We start from the raw sequence: 26,225 nt of genomic DNA on the forward strand, positions 1-26,225 counted from the left end.
ATTTTGAATACAGTAAATAATCATGATGGCAAAAGGGAGTAGCTTAAAATTGTTTACACCTTAATAACAATAACATAACTTTTAATTTATTTTGAATTAATTTTTAATTAAAATAAATGTACTTACTGTAAACTGTGATGGCACATTGACATATGCATGTGGTGGTATTTGGGATTTGTCTGCCAAATAAGTGCCTGTCTTATTCGTTAGAATAACACAACATACTAAGTCTAACTGTGAGAAATGTTAAGCATTTTTATTATCATAAATTACTCTATTATGTAATTCATACATTCAAATTTATTTCAAATCAATTAACATTTGATGTCTCTCTGACAGACAGCAACTCACACAGAATATCTTGAAGAAATGCGTTTTGAAACAATAGCAAAACAAAATGTCAAAAAACCGAGGGGGCTTGCAATTTTTGCAGGGCATAATGGGTATGAGGAAGTGATGGGTCTGACACATGATGGAAAAATGTGATGTAGAAAAAAAAAGATATTTGCATATACTGGATTTATTTATGCAGTGCTATGATAATGTAACACATGCCATTTAGTGGCTGCCTTTGTTCAGACTGCATTTGTTTTGGGTGACTTTGGTGAGAATTACATGGTTTGTTTTTGCAGATTTTCTAACTAACAAACGAGGAAATTAATTATACAGTATGTACTGGATAAAGAGCAAAAAAGATAAATTGGTACTCTGAGGAAAAACAACACATTCAACTTAAAACTTGCAATAATGAGCAGGTGGCTAAACAGAGTTGTGAAATGCAGTTTTACAGTGTTACAATTTTGCCATATAAAATGTCTAACGTTGCAGCAGAACGTAGAGAGCTTTCCTTGCCCTTATTCTTATACTCTTGTGTGGAGTTCCTCATTATCACGGTAGAGGATGTTGTATGTTAAAAAGACTGAAAAGCCCTCAGTGACAGTTTTTTGATATTTGGCCATATACATAGAATTTACTTCACATGACATAACAACATCTCAGGTTTCATATTGGTAATTTCTGTAATTTCTATGAAAGGAGTCTGTCTGTCTGTCTGTCCGACAACCGTTCATCCAATCGACGTCACACTTGGTGGGTGTATTGCTGAGGACCCAAGGAAATGAAGTGTTCAGTGTGAGCTCTTGAGATACACGAGACAAATGTATTAGTAGTGGGTTATGTACAAACTGTGTAGTGTATTGAGAGGGGACCCCAGTTAACTGTTACACTGCCAAATGGCATGGTGGGTATCGCTCGCTCTCCGTCACTCGCTACAGTAAATTCAAGATCAGATGAATAAGGAGAGACCGGAGACATTTCAAGCATCCTCAATGTAACTTTCGGAATTAATGCTTTTGTTCCTGGATATAGCCTGGTCCCAAATAGCTATAGCTGTTAGCAAATGATGCATATACTCTAGCATTGCTAGGGGACACACCTATGTCATGGCAAGTATATTGCTCAGTACCCAAGGAAGCACAGTATTGTGTATGAAGTTGTTTAGATGAGCGGTTCTTGAGAAAGCTGCAAGCAGCAATACCGTAGGCCAAGCAATTGACCCGTTCCCAACAGGCATGTTTTCAATGGGCACTGCAATAGTGAAGCAAAAGAAAGGTAGGCTGGACTGTTACTTAAATAAATAATTTTGAAACAATGATAAACATTGAAGACCCAGCAACCCGGCCTCCGCAGGCACCCCTCTCAAATAAACCTGATATTAATTATGTTGCTTGTTAATGCATCAATATAATAAAGACACACATTAGATGACAAAGTATGGCAATTAACCACATGCATTTGCAAACACCCTCACACACAAATTAATAATAAGTGCAAACGTGAGCTCAGAGAGTAGGCTGTTTATATAAGGTCTATAAATCTTAATGGGATCAGTGCTAACAGAGCATGCGTGTGCATCAAATGAGAAATTGGGGGGTTTAAACTGTATTTTCATGCCCACCTTTTCATATGAACACAAATGATGAAGCTAATGCTATTCTTATAACTAATAAGACTAACTAAACTCATGTGTGCTAATTAACAGATCAATAGTGCATTCAGGCATTATATTAATAGTTCAGTCAGGCATTTTATTTCAGACAAATATATGAAAGAGTGTGGTCATTATTCTATCTAATTTGCATCGTTCAGGTACCATTAGATTCATAAAATATCTAATCAAGGTTATAGTTATTATCAGGGGTTAAAGTGGGATCTGGCAGGTAGGTAACCGTTAGGCTACCGACAACGTACTCTTCACCTGTTCAACTGACTTTACCAGATAGTATGAGACTGTCCTGCTATCATAACAGACATGAACTGATGCACTATTTATGATGATTTATTTATTATAGGTTTTTAGATTTTATTCTAGCTAAAATACTTATTTATTTATTGTGTACAATGCTGAGTCTGGGTAACACATTTTGTTCCTTCATGTTTTTAACATGCTTGAATGACAAACTATCTGAATCTAAACTAACCACAGACACTTGCCTTGTTCATGGACTGCGGTGCACTGCTGAGAATGAATAGGGGAAACACTGGAATGGATATTTGGTGTTATTTTTAAACAAACAGGAAACACTGATTGTATGAAACTACCAATCAGATTAATTTACTTAATAATGCAAGGTGCCGGAACGCTGTTCCAGATCGTTCTGGCCACTTTAACCCCTGGTTCTTACGTGTCTTTGCAATAAAACCAGGCTGTTGATTCAAGCATGAGATTAGAAAAAACAAAATAGTCCAATGTACTTACGATGCGGTCTGGAGGAGGTGTACTTCGAATGAAGCATTTGATTTGTCCTTTTTCTCCATGTAAAGCTTGCTGAGTCTGGGTACTGGAGATAGTAGGTGGCCCTGAAAAAGAACGACCATAAAAAAAGTTTGAAGATGAGTTACAGAAATTAAAACATAAATAATTAAATTAATTTTCAGTTTCATATGACATATGGGGTCATATGACAATTCTGCTCAATCAAGGTTTTGTGGCACATCCTAATTGCTCTCCTGTTCCAAGCAGTAACACCTGAAGTGTTCAGTAATTTGGGACTCCTGGGGAAGATTGTATTGCAGCTCGATATAAACATGCCTCATCCCTCTGTACAATCTACCCAAGGACACGGCAGGACTGAACGAAGGGCATGAGTGGGGGCTCAGACCTCATTCTGGATCAAGAAATTGTTGATTCATTGCTGGCTAGATTTCTCCCATGGAGATAAACGTCACTGGAGAGTGCTATAGCAGTTCTTTGGAGCGTAATCAGCACTACACAGATGGAAAGAGAAAAATGCCATTGTGGGGAGATAACACACTTGTCGCAGTGTATCACCTCAATTAAATTGCTTGCAGCAGATTTGTCCATGAACCAAAAGGTTGGCAAAAACACATCTAAACATTAAGCCTTAGCTCTCTATAAATACACAATTGAAACATTTTAAAAGATAACATCCATCAAGCAACTGTATGACAAAATACAGTATGTTTTATTTCATATTGTAATTTATGGCTGTAGTGAATTCTTCAAAGCTTTATTCATAATGTCAGGCCCGGATTGGCTAATCAGGAGCACCGGGTGAATTCCGGTGGTCCATTTTTTTGTACGCGAGGGCCGGCGTTCAGTTATGGTACTGGGTTAAAAACATATAGTTAAATTAAAGCTGCAAGCAGCGATGGATGGGCCCTTGCACCTCTGTGCACGTCGGGGTTACTGGCGGACGCCGCTCCTTGCAACAATGCATTTGCACGTCACTCAGACACTGCAAATCGTCACCAATGAAAAGGGAACTCCCTGCTGAGTTCAATGATACCTCATACAGGACTCTACATCATACAGTTCATTAGCTGTGAAAGGGGGTGTGGCCAAAGCATAGGGGTTGGGTCAAACCATCACCAATTAAAAATGAATTCTCTGCTGATACCTCACACAAGGGTCTACCTTAAACGGGTCAGCAGTTATGAAAGGGGCGTGGCTTAAGCATAGAGGGGCGGGCCAAACCATCACCAATGAAGAAGGAAGTCTCTGCTGAGTTCAATGATACCTCACACAAGGGTCTACATCAAACGGGTCATTAGTTATAAAAGGCGGCGTGGCTAAAGCATAGGTGGGCGGGCCAAACCATCACCAATGAAGAAGGAACTCTCTGCTGAGTTCAATGACACCTCACACAAGACTCTACCTTAAATGGTTCAAATATTATGAAAGGGGCATGGCCTGCGTAAGTGGGTGTGGTTAAAGTATAGGGGGAGGGTCAGTATCACATGTCGACCACACATTATAAGTTTCATGTAAATCGGATGATGTTTGTCATATAAGGCGCATTTCCTGTTGCCAGCGGGGGGCACTATGTCAATTTTGGCCTGTAGATGTCCTCAGTCCTGGACCCTTATCAATCGTGAGAAATTTCGGGCAGATACGACAACGTACACTCAAGTTACAACAACTTCTTCGTTCATCGCTAAACACTCAAAATGGCCACCACGCTACGCCAACACCGTCTGACGAAAAGTTTTTCCTTTAATAACTTTTCATCTTTAAGGTGTTGAGATGGTACAGACCGAATCTGAAGTCCATCAGATGAAATCTCCAGGAGGAGTTCGTTAAAGTATAGCACCTTGACTTTTAGGCCTACTTCCTGTTGCCACTAGGGGGCGCTATGACTTTAAGTAAATATCGGCCTTTATTTGTCCTCAGGGTTGGACTCTTATGAATCCTGAAAAGTTTCGAGGCAATTGGGCAATGTACACTTGAGTTACATCCACTTCCTGTTTCGATGGCGAAACGCATAAAATGGCCACCCCGCCACGGCTACGCCCTATGACAAAAAGTTTTTCTTTTAATAACTTTTCATCTTTAACGTCTTAAGATGGCACAGACCAAATTTGAAGTTGATCAGATGAAATCTCTAGGAGGAGTTTGTTAAAGTACGACATGTGGAAATGGCCAAAATCGCACTAATTTCGAACTTTCAGTTCAAAATGGCGGACTTCCTGTTGGGTTAAGGGTATGACTCCAATGACGTTTTCTGTGCGTCATGACATGATACATATGTGTACCATTTGTGTACAGACTTGATGCGACCGCCAATTCTGGTGAGTTTTTGAATATGTTAAGCCCCTCAAAAATCCAATTAATTTGCCGGGAAAATAATAATAATTCCTTCAGTTCCAAAAGGGACTTCGCCGCTGTTGGCACTCGGGCCCTAAATATATCATTGATGCTGTCCTTAGGCTCCCTGCACTTGCAGCCCACTCTTTTATTGATTTATTCTTGCAGCCCACTTGCAGAGTGCAGTCTGGTTATTATGACGTGCCGTGTTTTGACTCCTCCGACGACACCCTGCTCAAAAAACAACCAAACCGTCACCTCGTACACTTCAGTCAGTGGTGCTTGTTAGGATGCGATCGCGCCATGTGAGCACTAAAAAAGCTATAAAAATGGATAATAGAAAGTGCAAAGGCGGTGCTGAAAAGGCAAGAAGCTCTAGAAAGCGACTTGGCCACTGAAGACTTAGCAACTTTTTCATTAAAACCAGCTAGAGTGAACGCCAAATGAAGACGATGAGACGGGTAAGCTAAGCTAGTTACGAGCAGTGCAAGATGATATAGGGAGTGCAAAATATAATACAACGTTGCCTGCAAACCACTGAGAATTATGACAATTTTGAAAAGTTGATTTAGTGTCAGAAGCATAGCAGTGTGAAAGGGATAGCTGCTGTCAGTGTGGAAGGCATATCTACTGTAACCTGCTGCACCAGTGTGTAAACCAGCAAACATGATCAGATTAGTTATAATATAACCAAATGTTAGTGACTCATTATGCCTTTTATCATTGAAAGTACAGTAGGATAGTAAATAAATATACAAAGCTCAGGACTGAAAGGGAATAGGATGAAAGTAATATGAAATATTAAAAAAAAATGTTTTAATTCTTTTATTTCATTTCAAGGTTTGGATATATCATAGATAGATTCTGATATTGATGAAAATCATTGTATTGTTGTGAATATGTTGTTAACTATTATAATAAATCTATATTGTGAAGCAACACTAAGGCTACTGTGTTTGCACTAAATTGGAAATGATATTTTACAAAAATACACTGAATTACAAGGCTGTAGACAACAGTGAACAATTACATTATTTTAATATAGCCGGTTGTGAAGTAAAGTGGGCCGGTCTAAGGCATAACACTCCAGGGCTGAAAATGAGTCCCACTCCGGCCCTGCATAATGTTGTTGACATTCAAATTTAAATCAACATTTGAATGCTGCGCAGTTTTCTTTTTCTTTTTGTGCAGGTCTATTCATTTTGTTTAAACCCAGTATTACTGAACAGTTAAACGATAAGGCTACACTAATATTATTAGTATTATACTATTTGTAAATTTAGATTCCAGTGGTGGTGTATGATTGTTTCCAACTCGTGTGATCCAAACATTTCCAATATAGCGTTGTTTCTGTCCTACCATGATGTGGCTATAAACCTAAAGGCGCAATTATTATTTCATCATTATTTTATACCCTTATTGGATTAACCTGCTGCCTGAATGTATTTATGTTGATGTAATTTACGAATTATATTAATTAAAGAAAGTTGATTTAATAAAAAGGAGACTAACTCCTTGAATGACTTTATTCTAACTGAGTTCCATTTTTCTTGTCTAGAGTGATGACGTCTTAAAATATGACGACAGACATTTCAAGCTAACAATCACATCATCATCATCATCATCATCATCAACAGAAGCTTTAAACATAAAACATGACATTCGGTTTTGTCTTATTCATTGTTCATATTGTAACTGTAAATACACCTCTTACAACCTCTAAAAGATGTTCTGTAAAATTCAGGTTTCTCCCATAATAAGTTTGATTAAATGGAATGGCTTTATTGGAATGTAAACAGGCTTAGTTCAGCCAACGCGAGCTGCAGGGATTGACTTCGAGCCAGCATGTGTTAAACCTTGGTCAGGCTACAAGATCTTGCCTGACAAGGGCAGCTCAGCCTAAACGACTGGTCTGCTTGCCATCTGGTCTGAAGTCTGTTCACACCAGGTGACAGCACTAATATGAAGACAAGAAGTCACTCATGACCCAATTCTGTCTTTCAAGACTATTTCTCTTTGTTCCTGAAGAGCTCACTGTAAGTAAAAGTACAGAGGAAATGGTTAACATTTATCTTAGTTATATATTTAAATAGATGCAATTACAGTAGAAGAATAAAACTGGATGAATTGTGTATGTGATCCAAGCATAGTTCATATTCAGCAAAATGAAATAGTACTGCAGTTTGCCAAGAGTGTTATGAAGATGGTAATCATGCCGATTTAAACTTCATGAGAATCTACACAAGTCATATTTTTGATTCTTTTCTGTTTCATTTATTTTTCTGGTCTTCTTAGATGTATTTTGTGTTTGTCTTATGCTGTTTAAATGTTAAATTTTTTTAAGTACAGTGTTTTGAATTTTTCTCCACAAAACAGACACCCAAAAAGACCCAGCCATATGAAATAATCATATGGGCTTCAATCAGTAGCCTTGAGTTTGTTCACATTACAAGATATCCACATCCTGAATGATTTTCTTTTGGTGAAATTTCTTCTGAGCCCTTAAGACATATCACGGAAATAATTCAATTAAAAATGATACACAAACAAACTGACATAATCACTTTCATCCACCTCTATTTCTTTAGATGTAAAAGCTGTGTTTCTAAGGAGATGTTCCCACAAAAATTACACAAGGAAATGTTTTCATCTTATCCTTTTTATGATGAAAAGGCCTTAAAAAAGAAGCTGTTAAAATCAAACATTAAGCATGTCTCGTGTGATGGTTAAGGTTAAGAATGTGGGTTTGAGGGGGTGGCAATTGAGGCAGCTTCTTGATTATTGAGACAACTCGCTTCTCCGCCAACCTCCCTCAAACTCCTGCTCCCTGCCATCTCTCTGACGATACATAATTGCAGTTTATTACCTGTCTCTTATTAAAATGAATTAGCATTTTAATGAGACTTTGCCAGATGGCGTCTTTGTATGATATTGGAGGCTGCTGCAGAATCAATGCTGCAGACAAATTTAAGAAAAATGTATTAAAAGCTGCTCCCCTTCTTTCACTGGTTTGTGAACATGGAGTAGTCTCACTTTGCCAGACCCTTCTCCAAAGCACACTGAAGGAAGGTCTGGCTAGTCCACATAGCATTCAGGGAGGGAAGAAAACGTGCTCTGGTTTAATGGCATTTCTTTAAACCAATCAGAATCGTCATGGGCGATGGTAAGCTCCGCACGGAGCCACTGCAAAATAGTTGTGCGAGAGAAAACTCAGATTGGACAGATAGTCTAGCTAGCTGTCTCAATTTACCCTGCAGAGATCTGAGGAGCAGTCACAAATAGTCCTCATTAATCCACCGAATTAAAAATTCCAACACAAAGAAAGCGGAAGGAAATGGAAAATATATGCATCTGGCGGAATATCCTGTGGCACCGGAGCAATCCCGGAAGTGTAACATCAAGGATATAGACTAACATGGAGTGACAGTATTAGTACAACATGTGCTATAGTTCATACAAGGACATCTATATGTGCGGTGTGCATGTATTAACCTGTGTTAGGAAGATGAAACGTAAGTATTTGGTATAAGCTAAGGCAACACACAGCAAGATCAATTGCTTGCAGGCTGTTAAAGGTCGGTGGAAGTGGCAGTGGAGGATCTATTCTATGGATCAGAGCTGCAAATGAGAAATATAATTAGATAGCTTTATCTCACTGGCTCAGCCTTGGTTAAAAGTATGTGTGCGTGTGTGTGTGTGTGTGTGTGTGTGTGTGTGTGTGTGTGTGTGTGTGTGTGTGTGCGTGTGTGCATGTGTGTGTGTGTGTGTGTGTGTGTGTGTGTGTGTGTGTGTGTGTGTGTGTGTGTGTGTGTGTGTATGCCTGTGTGTGTGTGAGTGAGTACATGTTTGGTAGCGGGGAGGTGGGTGGCACTACAACATCAATGTTAGCAGCAGGGGAGGTAATCAAAATGTTGGGCACAAAATCTCTCTCTTACTCATGAGTCATTTGAGGAGGTGTTAACTCCGGAGTGGACATTGCAATCTGATTACACAATATCGGTGTGGGTGTCAAAAGGCCAGGGCTTATATTTCCTTCCCAAACTCAGGCATCTGCTTTGAACAAAAGCTTGACATTTCCTCGCTACCTCAGTGCCGCTCTTTTGATTTCTCTGTTTTCCTTTGTGATAAAAGAGAGCACAAAACTGCTACAGGGCAACTGAAACAGAAGAAAAATGTCTGGTATGGTCACTGGTGGCAACATTTTCCGCTGGGAGGAATCCATGGTGAGGACATCCTGTCTATATATTGAGCTGCCAGCCAGTCAGCTCTTATTTTTAATATTTGAACAATATTATATTTAATATACCAACTTGGTTTTTGATGTACAACTAGAGGCGTAAATACGTGTATCCACAAATAGTGGAATCATGATTTTCATAAGAGTATTGCACCAATGGATATTTTTAATATTCAACTCAATACCTCAAGTCTTTTACTTATTTCACACACTCCACCCACTGTAATGTGTCCACACATTGGTTAGTGAGAGTGAGTTTGTTATTAAGTGGCTTGTTATCTACATTGCTTGTCTATATATCTAAATGTTAGACTGGGAGAGAACCATTACTGCTTATATTAGGGTAATCTTCCTGCTGTTCAACTATGCTATATACATTGATAGTAGCGAGTTGGCGTGGATGTGGAGCCACTATCACAAATAATGTAATCTTCATCCCTAATTGGTCAGCTGAGGCAGCCATCACATTCCTACCCTGAATGCTCTGACAGCCTCACCACATTTGCCTTGCTTTGGCTGAATACATCTTTACAACAGGGACCAGGCTGTATTTTCTCCCCATCTCTTTTCCTGCATGCAGTGTGAGCCATACTGTCTCAGATTCACACTGTAAAAAAAATACATTTACAGTAATAACTCAGTACAGATGACACAGGCCAGACACATTAATCATTTTATTATCTAGCCAAAATTAGTGCTTTATCCAAATGTACAACTTTTGAAGGGTGCTGAAAGCATGATTTAAAGTAGTATTTCCATTAGTCTTTGTGGTATGGTCACATTAACAGAAAGCATCTGCCTCAAAAATAATTCCATTATGCTTGCATTATGCTTACAACTAAAAAGAAACATTAGTCTTTAAGGGATTAGCCAATGCAACGTCAACACAAGAGCATGCAAAGACACAACAATATCATAAAGGAAAATGAGCGCAGCAGAAAGCACATTGACAAAAATCCTTAATAATATTAATGTGTGAAAAACAACTAAGTTATTTTGGCCTATGGTTTTATATCAGTTAACAGGCATATTCTCTTTTTTATTCATCTGTATTGTAATTATATCTGTGATGTGAGTTCCTAATTATTTGACCAGATGAAGATCCAGGTTGAAACCCATTGATCATTATCAGTGGGAACTGACCTCTAATGTGCTGGCTGTTTATTTCTAGACTTCCTTTCCACTTCATTGGATGTACCAAGGAGGATTTCTCAAGCATTATGCCCTTCCTGGACAGACATAGGCCACCTTGGAGCTGCTGACCTCAAAGCTATTGTGCTCCAGAAACCTTATAAGCCTGTGTGACTGTGAACAAGCATAAACTTCAGAAAAAACCCACATCTAGCTTTTTTAAACATAGTACAGGGATACATTAAAGATATTTTCACACTAAAAAATAGTGTCTGAGCTGAGTAGAGACAGTGCAAGTGACAGCAGGTACATGCAAATGGAAAAGTGAGTTCAAAGTCTTCCAGGAAGTCTTGCAGATCATATCTTACTATGCTTAAATTAAGCCGGTCACCTTCATTAATTTGCACTGTACTTTTTTATACAGTGTCATTGCCAGTTTAAAAAAAAAGCTGGAATGCTAATTAACCAGGCACATAAAGGCTGTTGAGAAAGAGAAACAGCAGGGAAAAAAAGAAGATCTATAACTCGGTTCTCTGTGGGATATTGAGGAATTCTCCGGCCCTCCCTCTCCCTTACTGTGATAATGGGCTTTCTCTTCCTAGGCTGCCCAAGTACTGTATGTGTGTCATTATACATACTGCTTTGCCCATCACAAACTGTTATACAGATAGACTCACACTTGAATATATATTAATTAATATGTATTGCATGAATATATGGTCCTTTAGTGTACACAAGCTTAATCCTTTAACCATGTTAGATAACTTCTGTAATTCTAACTTCTGCAGGACTGTGGTAGAAGCCATGCATATGCCATGCATATGTAGCCACTTGACGACCGCATGAAAAAATCTGTGGGGCTTTTCCATTCTGAAAATATTTGACTGGAGTAAGCAATATGTATCCATTAGCGACTTAAACACAAACTGCCTCCCCTGCTAGCTGTTTGATTATAATTAAATTACATTCTTCCCCAGGGAAAGCAGGAATCCTCATGTCTATGTGGTATGCCACAGTGGGAGCTAGTCACACACAACGGCAGAGAAGAGAAAGACAGAGGGAATGACAAATTATAAACACATGTAATTTAAATGATTAAGGCATTAAGGAATCGGGGGATAACTGCAGGGAAAACAAACAGCAAAGAAACATTTAAATGCGCAGCAGACATTGTCGCATCGTGAATGCTCTGAATATGCACAGCCTATATTATCTCCTGTATCATGGTTGTCCTCAGCAAAAGCTTGTTAATCTGTTATGTTAGTTACTCACAGTCAGAAACAATTGAGTCCTGCTGACTGTCAGTGATGTAGGGCTTATAGGCTGATGAGATGTAAGGAACGCTCACATTCATCTGCAGTTTAGACAGTGGCATAGACCAATAAATGAGTCCCCCCCCCCACACACACACACACCCACACACACACACACTTCCAACATGCCACTACTTCAACTGCAGTGTTTGCACTTTCACAAGTTTGACAATCTGATTCACCTTAAGGACCAGGTACGAAATGACTCGAGATTCCTCATGTGGTTTGGGAAAAAAAATTTAAATTATTCAGCGGGGTAAAAAAAAAGGACGCTTTTGAATGTCAAATACCAATTCAGCCAGGGAGGTGTAAGATGGAGTGAGGAGGAATATAAGCAAATAAAAGACTAGAAGACATTCCAAACTTAAATGAAGTCTAGAGACTAGAGACTAAATAAACATGCCACTTCCGCTTCTGTTATATGTTTCCCAGTGTGCTCAGAGTTGTGTTGTGTTATAATCTTTATTAAAACAATCCGTCTTCTTTCTCTCATGGTGTCGTTTTTGTAAACAACACATTCTCCATGAGTAGAAAAGAAATGCATCAAAATAAAGTGGTACATTGGATGTTTTGTTGGATGTATTCTGTTTAGATATTAAGGTTGCAGAAAGGATGGCAGTATAGGTTGCTATCAACAGAATGTTGAGACAATATAATTAGTCATGGTTTTTCCTTACGCCTTTTCTGCCTTGATTTCAACTGAATTCCTGGCTGAGAAGGAGCGGCCTCATTGCAGTATATAGAAAGTCATGGTTCTGATCTTGTGCTGGAGGGAATACTGGCATCCAATTCTCTCTGATATGCAAAGCTAACGTCTGGGTTTTTGAAAAGAAAATCTTTACACACACTGTTTGCTACTTGATGTATCCTCATCCCCAAATCAGCACCAGTGTTGCTTACAGGCAAACTCTTTTGTTAGCTTTCAAAATGTACAATGATACACTGTTAGCATTAACTCAACATCATCTCGCCAGCTTCTTAAAACCCTCTCTTGTTTTTTTTCTTCTTTTTGGCACATGTAAATCCCACAACTAAGAACCTCTGCCACACCGAAGCATGCTCCCTGAATATCAAGCACTGATAATGAAGTCATTTGTTTGAGAGTTGCCAGGTCTCCCACTAAGGCTGGTATTCATTAGTCAGTCAGTGCCTTAGAAGAGGCTGCTTCCCTGTGACTCATGCAGACTATAATTAGCATTTAAGTACATTTCAACTGTTCATGAAATGTGTGACTATATCTTGAAAATACTAAGTCTATATTTATTGCTTTTTCTACTTAAAGGATTCACAATGATGGCAGTTGATGAAACAACTCTGTTTTATCACATTACCTTTGTCAGGGAAATTAATTTGCATTGGCACGCTATGTCCCGCATCCTTGTGCTGTGTGTGATGCTTGTGTTTTGTTACTCTGTCTGCCTGGTAAACATGAATAGTGTCTCCAACAAACTGCTATACTAAAAAAAAAAAAAAAACGAGGAATAAAGCTGCATATTCTGTTGGAAGCTGTGTAGATGGAAGACATGTGTAAACCACAGAGGAAGCAGAATATTGACTCCTGTGACAAAGTGCTTTCTTTTTGCCGCCGTTGACCCCAGACCTCATGATTCACACTTCTATGTGTATGCATTTGACAACTTTGTGGGTGCGTATCTGAGCCTGTCTGTGTGAAAGACATATCAATAATACAGCTTACCATTGACAGTGAGAGAAACCTCCTTTTCTCCTGCTCCTACACGCGGGACCACAGCACGGCAAACGTATTTCCCAGCATCCTCTTGTCTCACAGATTTCAGCGTCAGGAGGTTCTCATTGCTAAGAACCTGCGGCAAAGAAAGTTAAAGATGATCAAATGCAGTGACAGCAAAGGCACCTTTGCATTTGAGATAGCAACAAGGCGGTGTTATGGGATAGAAAGGTATGCACCATTTTATGCCTTAAAGTGCACCTCTCCTCAATAATTAAAATCCAATTCAGGGTCTGAGCTCAGTGGAGTAAATGGGTTGGCTTTGGCCTTTGATGTTAACTAAAGGAAAGGTGGAATGAGTCCGAATTTGTGGATCAAATCAACAGATCTAATGTGAGAACAGGTCACCAAGAAGCTGGGACTGCACTGGCCTCAAGATCTTATGTTTAATGGACATTTCAAAACAGATGCACTATGACATCAACTATTTACCTTAAGCCACAGAGATGCTGGAATCACAGAAAGTCTCAAACAGGCTTTATCAGAAAAAAGCAGCTTTGAATCTATTGTAAGCCACATTATGTGACTGGATGTAGAACATTAGGTAGCAGTGCAAATCAATATACTCACCACTCCAGATCCCCTCTTCATCCACACTATGGTAAGAGAGGGATTTCCTGTCCAGGCACAGTTGAAAACAGCGTCAGATCCAAGATCCACCTGCAAGGACTGAGGCTCCGCAGCCATGCGAGGACCAACTGTTAAAATGAACATCATTAACTGTTAATGTACTGTACGATACATCCATGATTAAGCAGATGTGGTGGATGTAGAGCTCAGTGTCAAAATATACAAGACCTTAACCATAACCATGCATTATCACGTTGCTGGCATTTTTGAATGCAGTATCACTTAAGGAGCCACTCACAGTAGACGTCAACGTTGCGGCTGATGTTTGTGCTGCCAAGAGGGTTGGTAACCTCGCAGGAAACGGGTTCTGTAAAGAAGGAGTGGTCCACAATAACCTCATATGTGTCTCCGGAAACCTCCTTGATAATGCTTCCTCCTTTGGCCCACCTGGTGAGAGGCAGAAAAGGAGACATGGTAAGAAATGCAAAGAATGAAGGAATAGGGGAATTAAGACAGGTTTTCACACCGCCTTATGTCAATAGCATTCTTTTGTGTGAATAAATCATCATTCTGGGGACAGTTTTCTGTGCTGGCTTCAGCACATTTTTGTGGCAGCCCTCCATGCTGTGACAAGCTCCCCAGTGACTCGGAGCAGACAGCACGTTCCTCATTACGCCAGGCAGAAAGAGCAGCACAGAGTGCCAGCTAAGAAAAACAAATCACAGAATGACAAATGGGTAGCGCCCCCACCTATGAAGACACTGGTTGACACGTACTGTATTACACACAACAGCTGATGTTAATAAATTGACACGGGATCACATAAAGAACATCTGTTCTTGTTTGTGAGTGATAGCTTCTGTGACGGGGACACAAACACTCCCTACGTGTTTAGGTGAGACTTATATGATGTCACGGGCAGAAGTGTCTCGCTCTGCGTGGTGTGGATGGCTCTCTGCTGCTACAACAGACAAGGCCCATTTATAAAAGTGAAGCGAAGGCATCTGTGGATATCTCGGGTCTCTTTGGAAAATTTTGACGGTGCTGTGGGACATACAGTGCAACACGCATCTAAACGCTGTCTTCCTCCACAATAGAGACGTGTCTGCATGCTGATGTGGCAAATGAAAACAATGACAGCGGAACCGGTGCCTGTCTCCATTTTATATTCCTGCCAGTACTGAGAGCAGTTTTTACAGGATGGGGAACTCATTTGTTTTCCATGACTAAGCTGGCCCCATGGTTCACTGACATGCTATCATTTAAATGAAAACAGATTACCTCATTCAATCAGTAAGTGGAGTGAAGCAGAATTCTAATTGGGCTTCATGGGATTGTTTTGCGCTTTTTCTCCAGTAGTAGATCTTTCAGAGTTGTGTTCTTGTGTGACAAGGATACAGCTGAGAGCTCCACAATACCTGTGTTTCCAAAAATGTTGAAAATAGGGCAGGCGGGTGTTTTTGGCCTGTCTGCCCTTTTACATAACTGTTAGTATTACTCGTAAAGTGTCTGTGTGTCAGCGAGCATGAACAGATGCATACCCAAGATACTGTAGCCTTGGGACAGAGTCGTGTATACACACTTTATATCTGCAAAGTCTCCATATCATATCCCCAATATATCAGCACAGGGAATCCTGTGTATGCTACATATTGAACGATTAAAAGAATGTGAAAAGCATTATGTTAATGATGATGAATGTTGACGTTCGTAGCAGTTTGTCTCTAAATATGAATATCATTATGAATGTTTCCGCTGCTGTTTATATGACGATGATGATAAAGATGATAAAGATGGTATTAATTACACTGGTGGCGGTTGCGGTAATCATGATGAAGACAATAACGACGATGATGAGGATGATGATGACGCCAATGATATTGATGATGAGGACGACAATGAGAATGATGATGTTGATGACGGTGATGAGGACAACAACAGAGATTAAGATGATCATGATAGGAATTACACGGGTGATGAGTTCCAAAATTGTTGTCTTGCTTAAGGAAAAAGCAGCTGACAAAAACAACCTCTCCTTAAGGTCCATTTAGTGGCTGTTCTGGAGCTTTCTGTCATATAACATGGTCTTCATCAGCAGATGGAGTTATCTCACTTGTTAAGGAAATGTAGATGCTGCAATTTCCATTTTTGTTTCGGAGCACTTTGAAGACTTCTCGTTCACGTTGGCTTAAATGTTGAATTTCAAAGTTCATTCTCGTTCTTGGAATCAGCAGTTGACAAAACAATCTCAACTCAAGGTCCCTTGCTGTTCTGGAGCTTTGGATCACATCACAAATAGTAAAAAGTGCTCAGAAAAACTCAATCTGCAGATAAAGATCATATGATATGTACAGGCTCCAGAACATCCACTAAAGGGACCTTTAGGAGAGCGTGCTCTGTCATACAACGGTGATGGTTGTGATAATTATGACCATTATGATGATGACAGCAATGCTGCATCTATAATCAGCATGACACTGTTTCCACCTACACTTCACCAGCTCATACTGTAGGAGTTGTAATGGGGTAAGGACATATGTCTGGACAGCCGACTGCTTCCGAGCAGAGGATGCGGCTGCCAGTTTTGGGAGCATGTGCCGGTGTTAGAGGGAGAAGAGACAGAATGCCGTCGTCCACAGGGAGCTCTGATGGTGTGCTGGGCCTTGTCCAAGACTCATGTCGAAACATAGCTGGCCCAGGGTAATACAAACACCTGCATTCCCTTTGGGAGGTTAGAAGGGCCAGTGCAAGCCTACTCCATAGCTGACTCACTTCACACTGCTGTATCCTATTCAGGGATTTGATTCAGACAAAGGGTGTGAATCCTGTACGCTCAAATGTCTGTGTGTGTGTGTGTGTGTGTGTGTGTGTGTGTGTGTGTGTGTGTGTGTGTGTGTGTGTGTGTCTATGTGAGAAGCACATGTACAAGGTGTATATTTTCCCGCATGCATGGGTCTGTAAGCCAACACTGTTATACAGATAAACAGGTCTGCAGTTAATGGAAGCAGAGGACGAAGGAGACGTAGAAGAGGGGGAGAGTTTTGTATTTGCTGAATGTGATTAAGGCAATAAAACAGTAACAATTAAATTAGGCAGGTATCTGTGCCATCAGCATCGAGACCCACAGTTATTATCAGCATGGTTAAGCACAGCACAGCGCCGTTCTATTCTCCCTTAGATGCATATTGAAAGCGATGACTATTGAATTCTCAGAGGAATCTAAAATAAATATGCAGGTTTAGTTATAACATGCTGTCATGTTGACATGGACATAAATTACAGAGCTATTTCATGTTCTGCCAAGGAACTGAAGTAAGTACAGATATGCATACTACTATTTGAAAAGAAATACAAGTGTCATGTAGTCTATACCAATAAACCTGGAAAAAAAATATGGATAACCCAAAAAAATCAAGAATAACCAGAGGACTTTTTTTCCTGACTTCTTGGATATGCCTAGCATTTTTCGTTACTTTTCAGGGTTATTACAGACGTTTAATGTTTAGTCCCAACTTCTCAAGGTAAATTCCAGCTTGTCAGGGTCGCATTGAATTGTACGTTTGCAGCTGCATTAACACACTTTAATTTACGATTATGCAATAGTGCTGTGAATTACACACAATGATGTTTTTTTTAAATAAAAAAACACTATAAAGTGACACTTTCACACATTTTAAGTATGCCTGACTGCTGCTTATGTAGACATAAGAATATTACAAGGGAATAGTAGTCGGTCCAAAAACAGACATTGGCATGTTTGTAAAGAGGGAAGGTATGGTGATTGTAGTGTCAGTCATAAGCAAACAAATAACAACGCTGAGAATATAAGTGTGGGAAGGATTGGAATGTTGTTTGCTGCAGTGCCATGCAAAGGATGGGGTTCTGCTGTCGCTCTGTGCATGGTTGTATGTGCAGACGAGGGACCTGGTTTGCTTTGTTTGTTATTCTTTCTCTTCTCTCGGGTGGGTTCTTGTTTGGATCTGAGAAAACCCTCTGTGTCTTCATCAGAGGGTGGTTGAGTGATTGTGATGTTAGCCCTTCTACCATTATAAACAGTAATGAAGATGTTCCGACCCACTCGTCTTTCCCTCTCAGAGAATGTTGATTCCCTGAGTGCCGACTAAAATGCATACCCATTACTCTTACTTCATTCACACTTTCAGCACCACTTTCATCTTCTCTTCCAACCCCCGCCTCCACACTATGTCCTCACCGATCCCTTGAATTCCTCCCTATTTACTCTCCCCTTGAGCTGTTCTGGCAAAGATTCGGGTATCTGTAGAAATATATCTTATTTCCATTTTCACGTTTAAAGTCAGATTTATTGAACCAGTGTGGCAATCACGAGGGGTTGGAGGCAACAGAAAGCACCGAGCCTTTGACTAGTGCCCCCACTATCTCGGGTCTGTGTCTCAAGTGTCCATTGAATTGGAGGATGGCAAAGTGGTGCAGTGCACATTGGGAATGGATGGCTCTCTTGGGGAAGGAAAAGAGGCCATCTGTCTAAGAACTACTCTGTCCTTGTGCCATATCTGATCTGGGGTAGACAGAGTGTATTAGCACTGAAAAATGGCCTCACGCTGCTTGACCAGCTTCCTGCTCTCCTCTGCAATATTGCTCTATAGAGGGGAAATTTGTGGGGGGCTCTCCCTAGACAAAGCTCTAAGGCAAGCATTATGAGGCCCAAAAATCCCCTGTCTACCATGCCTTAAATGTCAATGGTGCACGGGAGCCTTGAAGCTCTTGTATAAATTGCAGATAAATCTAAATGGGAGACTATAAGACTGTGGAACTGATGGAGAGTATAACCTTGAAGTATCAAAAGTTATTAGTCGGTGTGATATTATTTAATCCTACAGTGGATTGTGTCAATGACAGAGAACCAGACAGCAGAGAGAAAAAAAAGAAAGAAAGAAAGAAAGAAAGAAAGAAAGAAAGAAAGAAAGAAAGACAGGAAGAAATAAATTAGAGAGTGGGAAAGTGGCAGTTTTACTTTCTTTAGCTTCAACCTCCAACCTTTTTTCACTCTGTAGTTTGTCAAACTAAAAGAAAAAGTAATCTCAACCATCATTGCATTTTAGCTCTTGAGACCCAGGGGAGAAGTCTGATTCCAGCATTGATCTAGTCTCATAACAATGGAGGTGAAATCCCTTTGCAGGTGCAATAGACGTCCTGTCTATGCTGTGCACCTACACAATCAAATAGAAACCTTGTTTTCCACAATATCACTGCCCTTCCTTCTCCTTTCCTTTTTCAAAAGGGCAGAATCCATCAAAAAAGGCAACATATCTGTTTTGCCACCTGTGAGTGTGTTGTACATCCATTTCATTTCCCAGTACCATTACAAGATTCAGAGCTGGCCAATTCCCTTTGGTATCGATTTAATTCCATTTATTTTTCGCCAGGTTTTTAAAACCTCCCACACAGAAAAACATCTCTTGACAAATCACATGAGTATAACACTTCCAGAGGGCTATGCAAGACTTTATGAGAATAATTACTGTCCATTTTGTTGTTTCATCTCAATAGTAGTAGAATAGTAGTACATTAAGGTTAGCAAAACTGCTGCACGATGAGATTTTGGTAAGCATTTCACAAGGAAGGCTGTTTTGTCCATCTATTTATTCATTTATTTTGTAAGCATCTTTTTCTTTTTTTTCGGTCTAACTTGATTTGATGCGTGCCAGTTTATGTTTAATCTACAACTGTATTTTCAGTGTGGTTGTTTGCCTAACAATATATGTTTTGGATCATAATGGAAACTACTAAATGTGACTGCTTTGTGTTTTTGAATTAACCATTATTTAATAATTTATATTTCATTTATTTTAATACAAGCCCATTTCCAAGGATTTGTGTACATATTGGATGATTCTGCATTCAGTGCACAATGTATGTACAGTGCCAATGTTGAGCCAATGTGGCTAGTAGTACTGTTTATGCAATATTAACATTCTGTCTGGTGATAGGGTTGTTGAATACCTTCCCATACCATCTATCCAGTATCAGGTCTGTAGGGTTAGCTTAAGCATGAAATGGACAGTCATCTGTTGATGTACTATGAAAGATGCTACAGGGTTTTATTTGTACAGTAGCTTCAGAGATAATTGAAATCCCTTATTTTCTATATTTCCTTGCTGTTGCAATTTGAATTTAAAATGCAATTAAATGTTGTTTATTTCGTCAACAACCTTCAAATAACAGCCAAACTGAAAACATGTTCTCAAACCAGTTAGAACACATTGAAAATTAAATAAAGACTGGATGGGGCTTGCCTAGGTTACGAAGAGTAATCTTTAAGTCATTCCAGTGAGCTCTGGGTCATTTCAATGACTGTATATCCTTCACATTCTTGTTCTAAAACTACTGTATCTCGGTGGCGATTTCCCAAACATATAATTTCTCTAATCTGTAGTCTTTAGTCTTTTTAGGACATTTGAGTCATTAAAAACAAATACAAAAAAGGGCTTAAATTCAAACGTACTGTATGTGCTGTCAGCCATAATCAACCACAACACACACTAAAAAAACAAAAAAAAATAAAACCACTAGCAGACCCCTGGGAGGAAACCTGTCTTCCAACTGTATACTGTGGAGCACAACCCAATCTCAGAAAAAGCTGTAATCTTGACAGCTTCATCAGATGTCATGCACATTATGTTTCCAGCTTTCCTCCAACGCGCTGATGGACATTTAATGTTCAAGGGAGATGATATGACCACAATGCAAGCAACAAAGCCCTTCTGAGGTATATTTTCATTATATTGTATCAGCTTGACAGTGTAGCATTGTTTTTCTACTCTTCATTCCAAACTGTGGGCAGATATAATGGTGCCATGGCATCACAAAAAGGTGCCTGGTATTTTTTGTATGTAATGTATTATCCACCAGCAACATTGATTAGAAAACACCTCATTTAAATTCAAAGGTACAATATGTAACTTTTCTGCATTAAAATGTCAAAATGTGTAAAATGACCATACCTATGTTATATAATTTTTTGAGTTGTGTAGTTACACTATCCCAAATGTTTCCATCAAATGGCAAACCAAGAGAAATCTGTTATTTTATTTTCAGACACGTCACGTTTCATTTAGTCGCCCGTCAGTGGCGTCATAACCTTTCACCATCTAGTTACTTGTAACTTGTCAAAATATGGGCACCCAGATGCTATGTTCAAGAGTAATTGTAAATCATACAATGTCACAGAAAAAAATACTGGTAAAACAACTTTTTCTGCCAAAATGCATCATTTTCTGATTAATTACACGCCACTTTGCAACACAATAATACAGCAGAAACCTTATTTATTGATACATATCAATATTAATTCAGTTTAATGTTACTACAACGTATGTGCTGGTTGACAAGTAGCTAACATTAAAGCAGCCATATTATGCTCATTTTCAGGTTCATAATTGTATTTTAAGGTTGTACCAGAATAGGTTTACATGGTTTAATTTTCAAAAAACACCATATTTGTGTTGTACTGCAGTGCTCTATCTCACTGCTGCAGATCCTCTTTTCACCTGGTCTCTGTTTTAGCTACAGAGTGAGACCTCTTTTCTTCTTCTTCTTCTGTACTATCTTTGATTGCACTGCACATGCCCAGTAGCTCAGATGTAGATCATGTCAGCTAGCTAGCTCCATAGACAGTAAAAGAAAGGCTGTTTCTACAACTTTGGTCAGTTACAAGGCAGGATTAGCTGGGAGACTTCAAAATGAGGGCGCACATGTAAGTAGTTCTTTTGTAGATTATGGTGAACTTGTGTGTGTTGTAGCAGTGCTTTGCTATTGAGAACGAGGTAGCATGCTAGCGTTAGCATGCTAACGTTAGCCATAGCGTTAGCATGCTAACGCTATGAGCTAATGGTTGCGGTTAGCCTGCTCGTTTCGGCTTGTGACATCACAAGCCGTGCCGATTTTGAACAGCTCACCCAGAGACTGAAGGCAGGACACATTCAGAAACCGTATCTCACTCTAAACAGCATGGGTGGATTTTTTTCAAAGTTTTTATGTGTGTGGAAGCACCAGAGACACAACATAACACCCCAAATCCCAGAAAAAGTGATTTTTCATAATATGGGCACTTTAATGCTAGCTAATGCTTGGTGGATAAAATCATAGGGTTACAACGTTCAACACGCTCATCAAGTTATTAGTAATATGATTGTTTTGACCATGGATAAAAGCAGCACTGCGCTAACCCACGAATAAGTTCACTAGTAATGTTAACGTTAGCTGTATAGATAGACGATTAATCTAATGCTAATTTAGCCAGCTAGCACACCCCGCTCTGCCTGCCTCACTCCCCCGGCACAAAGAGACTTCATTCGGGATGATAGCTGACAACACAGCCGGGGCATGTAGCAATAGCTAGTTACCGTTAGCCCCATCCAGTGCTTACGACGCTAACGGCAGTTTAATGAAGCGTCGGAAAACAAGAATATCAGACCCAGGCATCCTAGTCACAACATCGCCCATCCATAATGTTAGCTAGCTAGCTACGTCTCCGTGAACGCTAACAGTGTTTGTACTGAAAATCTCCTCCCTGCCGAATTTCTCCCCCCTTTGCGTTTAGCTGTCTTTACAGTTAGCTAGCTACATTAACCCGACAACAGGTGTGTTAAGCACCAAAATGAATAGTTGAGATTACAGAAAAGTGAAGGGGGAGATCGGGCAGCTGGGAGACGTTCTGCTGCTGCACAACAGGCATCGAACATCATCGCCATCGCGTAGATCCCCCCGGCAATCCCCACCCACACCCTTCTCTCAGCCTAGTTGAGTAGCTAGCTAGCATTATAACAAACCCCGTCCACCCGGTAAAATCCAAAAGGTGACATTGGCATGTGAAATATACTGTGATAGTGTGGTAAAACCTGCTAACGTTAGCCGCTAATGTTAGCTTGCCGGCTCACTAGCTAACTGGTCAGCCAGCTACCAATACAGATTGAATCAAGAAAAACGTAATTATGATGGGAAACTGCAGCTATTTTATTAGCATGACATGAATAAATGTTACTAAATGTAACGTGAATAAACTTGAATGGGTAAACTCGTCCGTGAACAGATGCATTCTAATCAACGATAGCGTTTAGCAATAAAACGCAACAATATTCAATAATTCAACAATAATTCCACGCAACTTCCCTACGTCATCAAACGTCTGTGTTTACAATCCATTGTTTTGGTTGAGAGACTCCTAGCGGCAGAAAGTTACATATTGTACGTTTAACTGTACCACCTTCTCTTCCTATTTTACATTACAGGATCGTTCATTTTTGTGCCATCACGACTTGTGCATGTACTCTCGAAACACTTTTTCTTTTTAATATCTCACCTGTAGAGTGTGACAGGAGGGTTGGCCTTTGCAGAGCAGTGGAATTTCACAAGGTTGCCCTCCAGAACAGGTTGAGGCTCCACGGAGAGATTCACTAGTGGGAGATCTAAATACAAAACACAAAACATAGAGACACAAAGACAACCAATTACAGAACTGGCAGCCTCCTCAAACAAACAGGTGTAGTAAACTGCATGCCAGAGACAAACACCACATTGTTGACATTTTCTGTGGCTAAATAAGGCTCAGAAAGAAAAAAAATATATAGCAAAGTTTTTGCAGAGAAGACAAAATAGACACCTTATAAATAGTTTAGAAACCACAAAAGAAAACAGCCAAAGACACCGACATGCAAATTTAATTCTGAGTTTTATTACGGGGGGCCTAGATTTTCCAAATGTGTTTTTATGTGACCCAAAACTGATTTGGCAGCCTTTCATGTAGCTGTATCACACATACAGTATTGTAGGTAAACATGCTCCACTTAAAACCACAAGGAAAAAGTTGTTTAATTTGGATTATTTTACAACACGCTGTGGCAGCATTTAGAACAGTTGTGACAACTTATCACAGTTTGTGGCAGCATTTTCTCCCAAATAATAGGCAATTACTCCTGAATAATTTGATGCCCTATTTGTTATCTTCCTGCCACCCACCCAGGAGGTCTAGGCCCAGACATACTGTATTTCACAGGTGTGGGAGAGAACATACTATGTTTATTCTCATACATTCATTAGTAACACTCTAAGGAGCGAATCAAAGGCAACTTCACTTGATAATTAGTTAGTTAGTAGTTTCAGTAAATGGCAATTTGAAAACAGCAAATAATCCATAGTTCAATACACTGCAATTAAAACAATGAACAACCTCTGTGATACTGTACAAATAAAACCGTTCTTATAACAACAAGCATACAGATTATGCTAATTTCATAAACAATTTAATTCATCTTAATTGACAAAGGTGGGATTCTTTTTGAAGATACGTGTTAATTTCCATATCAATCCCATCCCATGTGAAACAAACAGTTATTTACCCAACATACTCAGAATGAATTCTAAGTAGGCAAAGCTTTTCGTCAGGGTTTCTAAAAAGAGAGACTGGTATACATTTTGTGGAGAGCTTTAAATGTGGCAAGGGACAGAATTTATCAAACTGACCTATATATGACCAGTAGTTGTTTAAGTGTATATTTCTAATGTTAATGGAGAATCAGTTGTTCCTGATTAGAAACAACTCTAGTTAGGGTTAGGGTAAGAATAATAGAGGTCGACCGATATGGGTTTTGTCTGGCCGATGCCGATGCCGATCTTTAGAAATCAGGGTCAGCCGATGGCCGATTAATGCTGCCGATTTATTTTGGCTGATATTTGGCCGATATGTGCTTGTTTTTAAACCTCTATTTGAAAGATAAAATGTAATACTAATATACACAGAATTTCTCAACAAAAAAATGTGTTGAACACTTCACCAATCTACACTTGTATACTTCAATTAAAAATGTAATGTAAAACATACTGTATATTGTATAAATAATGTATGAAAAATATATTAAATAAACAAAACAGGTAAGAAGAAAATAAACTTTGTCAAACTTTTAAATGAAAAAAATAAAGTTTAGTGCACTTAGCAACATTAAACTTCTGAGAATACAAATCTGCAAGCTTCACAGAAAGTGACATGTTATTATTAATCTCAACACTATTTCCTCCTAACTCCTGTTGAATCACATCAGACTAGGGCTCTCTAAAGTCAATTCTTGTTCACCTGGTTTGTTAGATCATTGTTCATTTGTTTGTGTGTTTTATCTGTGTTTTGGGGATCCTACTGTTACATGTCCTGTTGACCTCATTAGGATCTTATCTGAGCACATTTCTGTCATTCAAGCAACTCTTAGTTGTAATTTAAAACTCGTCCAGCCAATTTAATAAAATTAAGGGTTTTATTTGTGCTCAAGTCCATAGATGCAGTTAATGGATACAGGCACGGAGAACTGAAGGCTCTGTTAGCAACGATTAGCTCCGTTAGCGGTTAGCTCCGTTAGCGGTTAGCTCCAGTTAGCTCCGTTATAGGAGTGGATGTGACTGCCACGGACAGGGGTAACAACCAGACTCTGATAAATGACATTCGGGGAGCTTCCACAGTGGTGTGGCCGCGGTGTTTTGTACGGTTTTATTAGTACAGTTAATCCCAAGGTAAGAACACCAGCAACATGCTACTGCTAACGGTAGCGTCTGAACCTGAAGTGGCTGCGCGACACACACGGCAAGACTTCACGAGGGGAGGTGCTGGAGGCAGCTGGTCTGGGCGCGCTGTAAAAAATGTTGCCTATTCATGTTTTAAACACTAGGCTGCCCGCAGATGCGCCTGCCTATTAATCGATGATCGGTGATATACTGGGATATTGGCCGATGCCGATTATGTTAAAAAAGGCCAAAAATCGGCCGATTAATCGGTCGACCTCTAAAGAATACCAGGGTTAGCCAATCAGAGGCAAGGCAGAGTTGGGCGGGACATGCCTTCGCCATCCTAGGAAACGCAAATTTGCTCGCCGACAATGTTTAATGAAGCTCCCAGTGAATACGGCCGGACAGAACCAAACACAGCCTCCAAGAATTACGGAGGAGGCTAGTTTGACGTCAGGGAATACAGTTCCGAGATGATTTTCTTTCCGGGTTTGGTTACTGGCATCCCAGGGCTAAGTCAGCTAATAGGACAGCTGTCCAGCTAACCGAGCTAACTAGCAGCAGCTAACTACAGTTAGCGGTTACTTTAGCAAC

The 26,225-nt window shown here is 39.7% G+C and overlaps 1 protein-coding gene across 12 annotated transcripts in view; it reads right to left on the reverse strand.

Moving 5' to 3' along the window:
- kirrel3b (kirre like nephrin family adhesion molecule 3b) overlaps window positions 1–26,225 on the reverse strand; it is a 183,269-nt gene that overhangs the window by 14,198 nt on the left and 142,846 nt on the right. For all 12 annotated transcript variants that reach the window (XM_036004317.1, XM_036004316.1, XM_036004312.1 and 9 more), the window contains exons 6-10: window positions 23,446–23,551; window positions 14,404–14,552; window positions 14,106–14,233; window positions 13,485–13,611; window positions 2,759–2,859 (exon numbers count right to left, since the gene is read on the reverse strand). In XM_036004317.1, coding sequence (XP_035860210.1) covers window positions 2,759–2,859; window positions 13,485–13,611; window positions 14,106–14,233; window positions 14,404–14,552; window positions 23,446–23,551 — 611 coding nt within the window. The remainder of the gene's footprint in view (window positions 1–2,758; window positions 2,860–13,484; window positions 13,612–14,105; window positions 14,234–14,403; window positions 14,553–23,445; window positions 23,552–26,225) is intronic.

This window comes from Sander lucioperca, chromosome 8 (genome assembly GCF_008315115.2).
Source record: "Sander lucioperca isolate FBNREF2018 chromosome 8, SLUC_FBN_1.2, whole genome shotgun sequence".
Classification (NCBI taxonomy): domain Eukaryota; kingdom Metazoa; phylum Chordata; class Actinopteri; order Perciformes; family Percidae; genus Sander; species Sander lucioperca.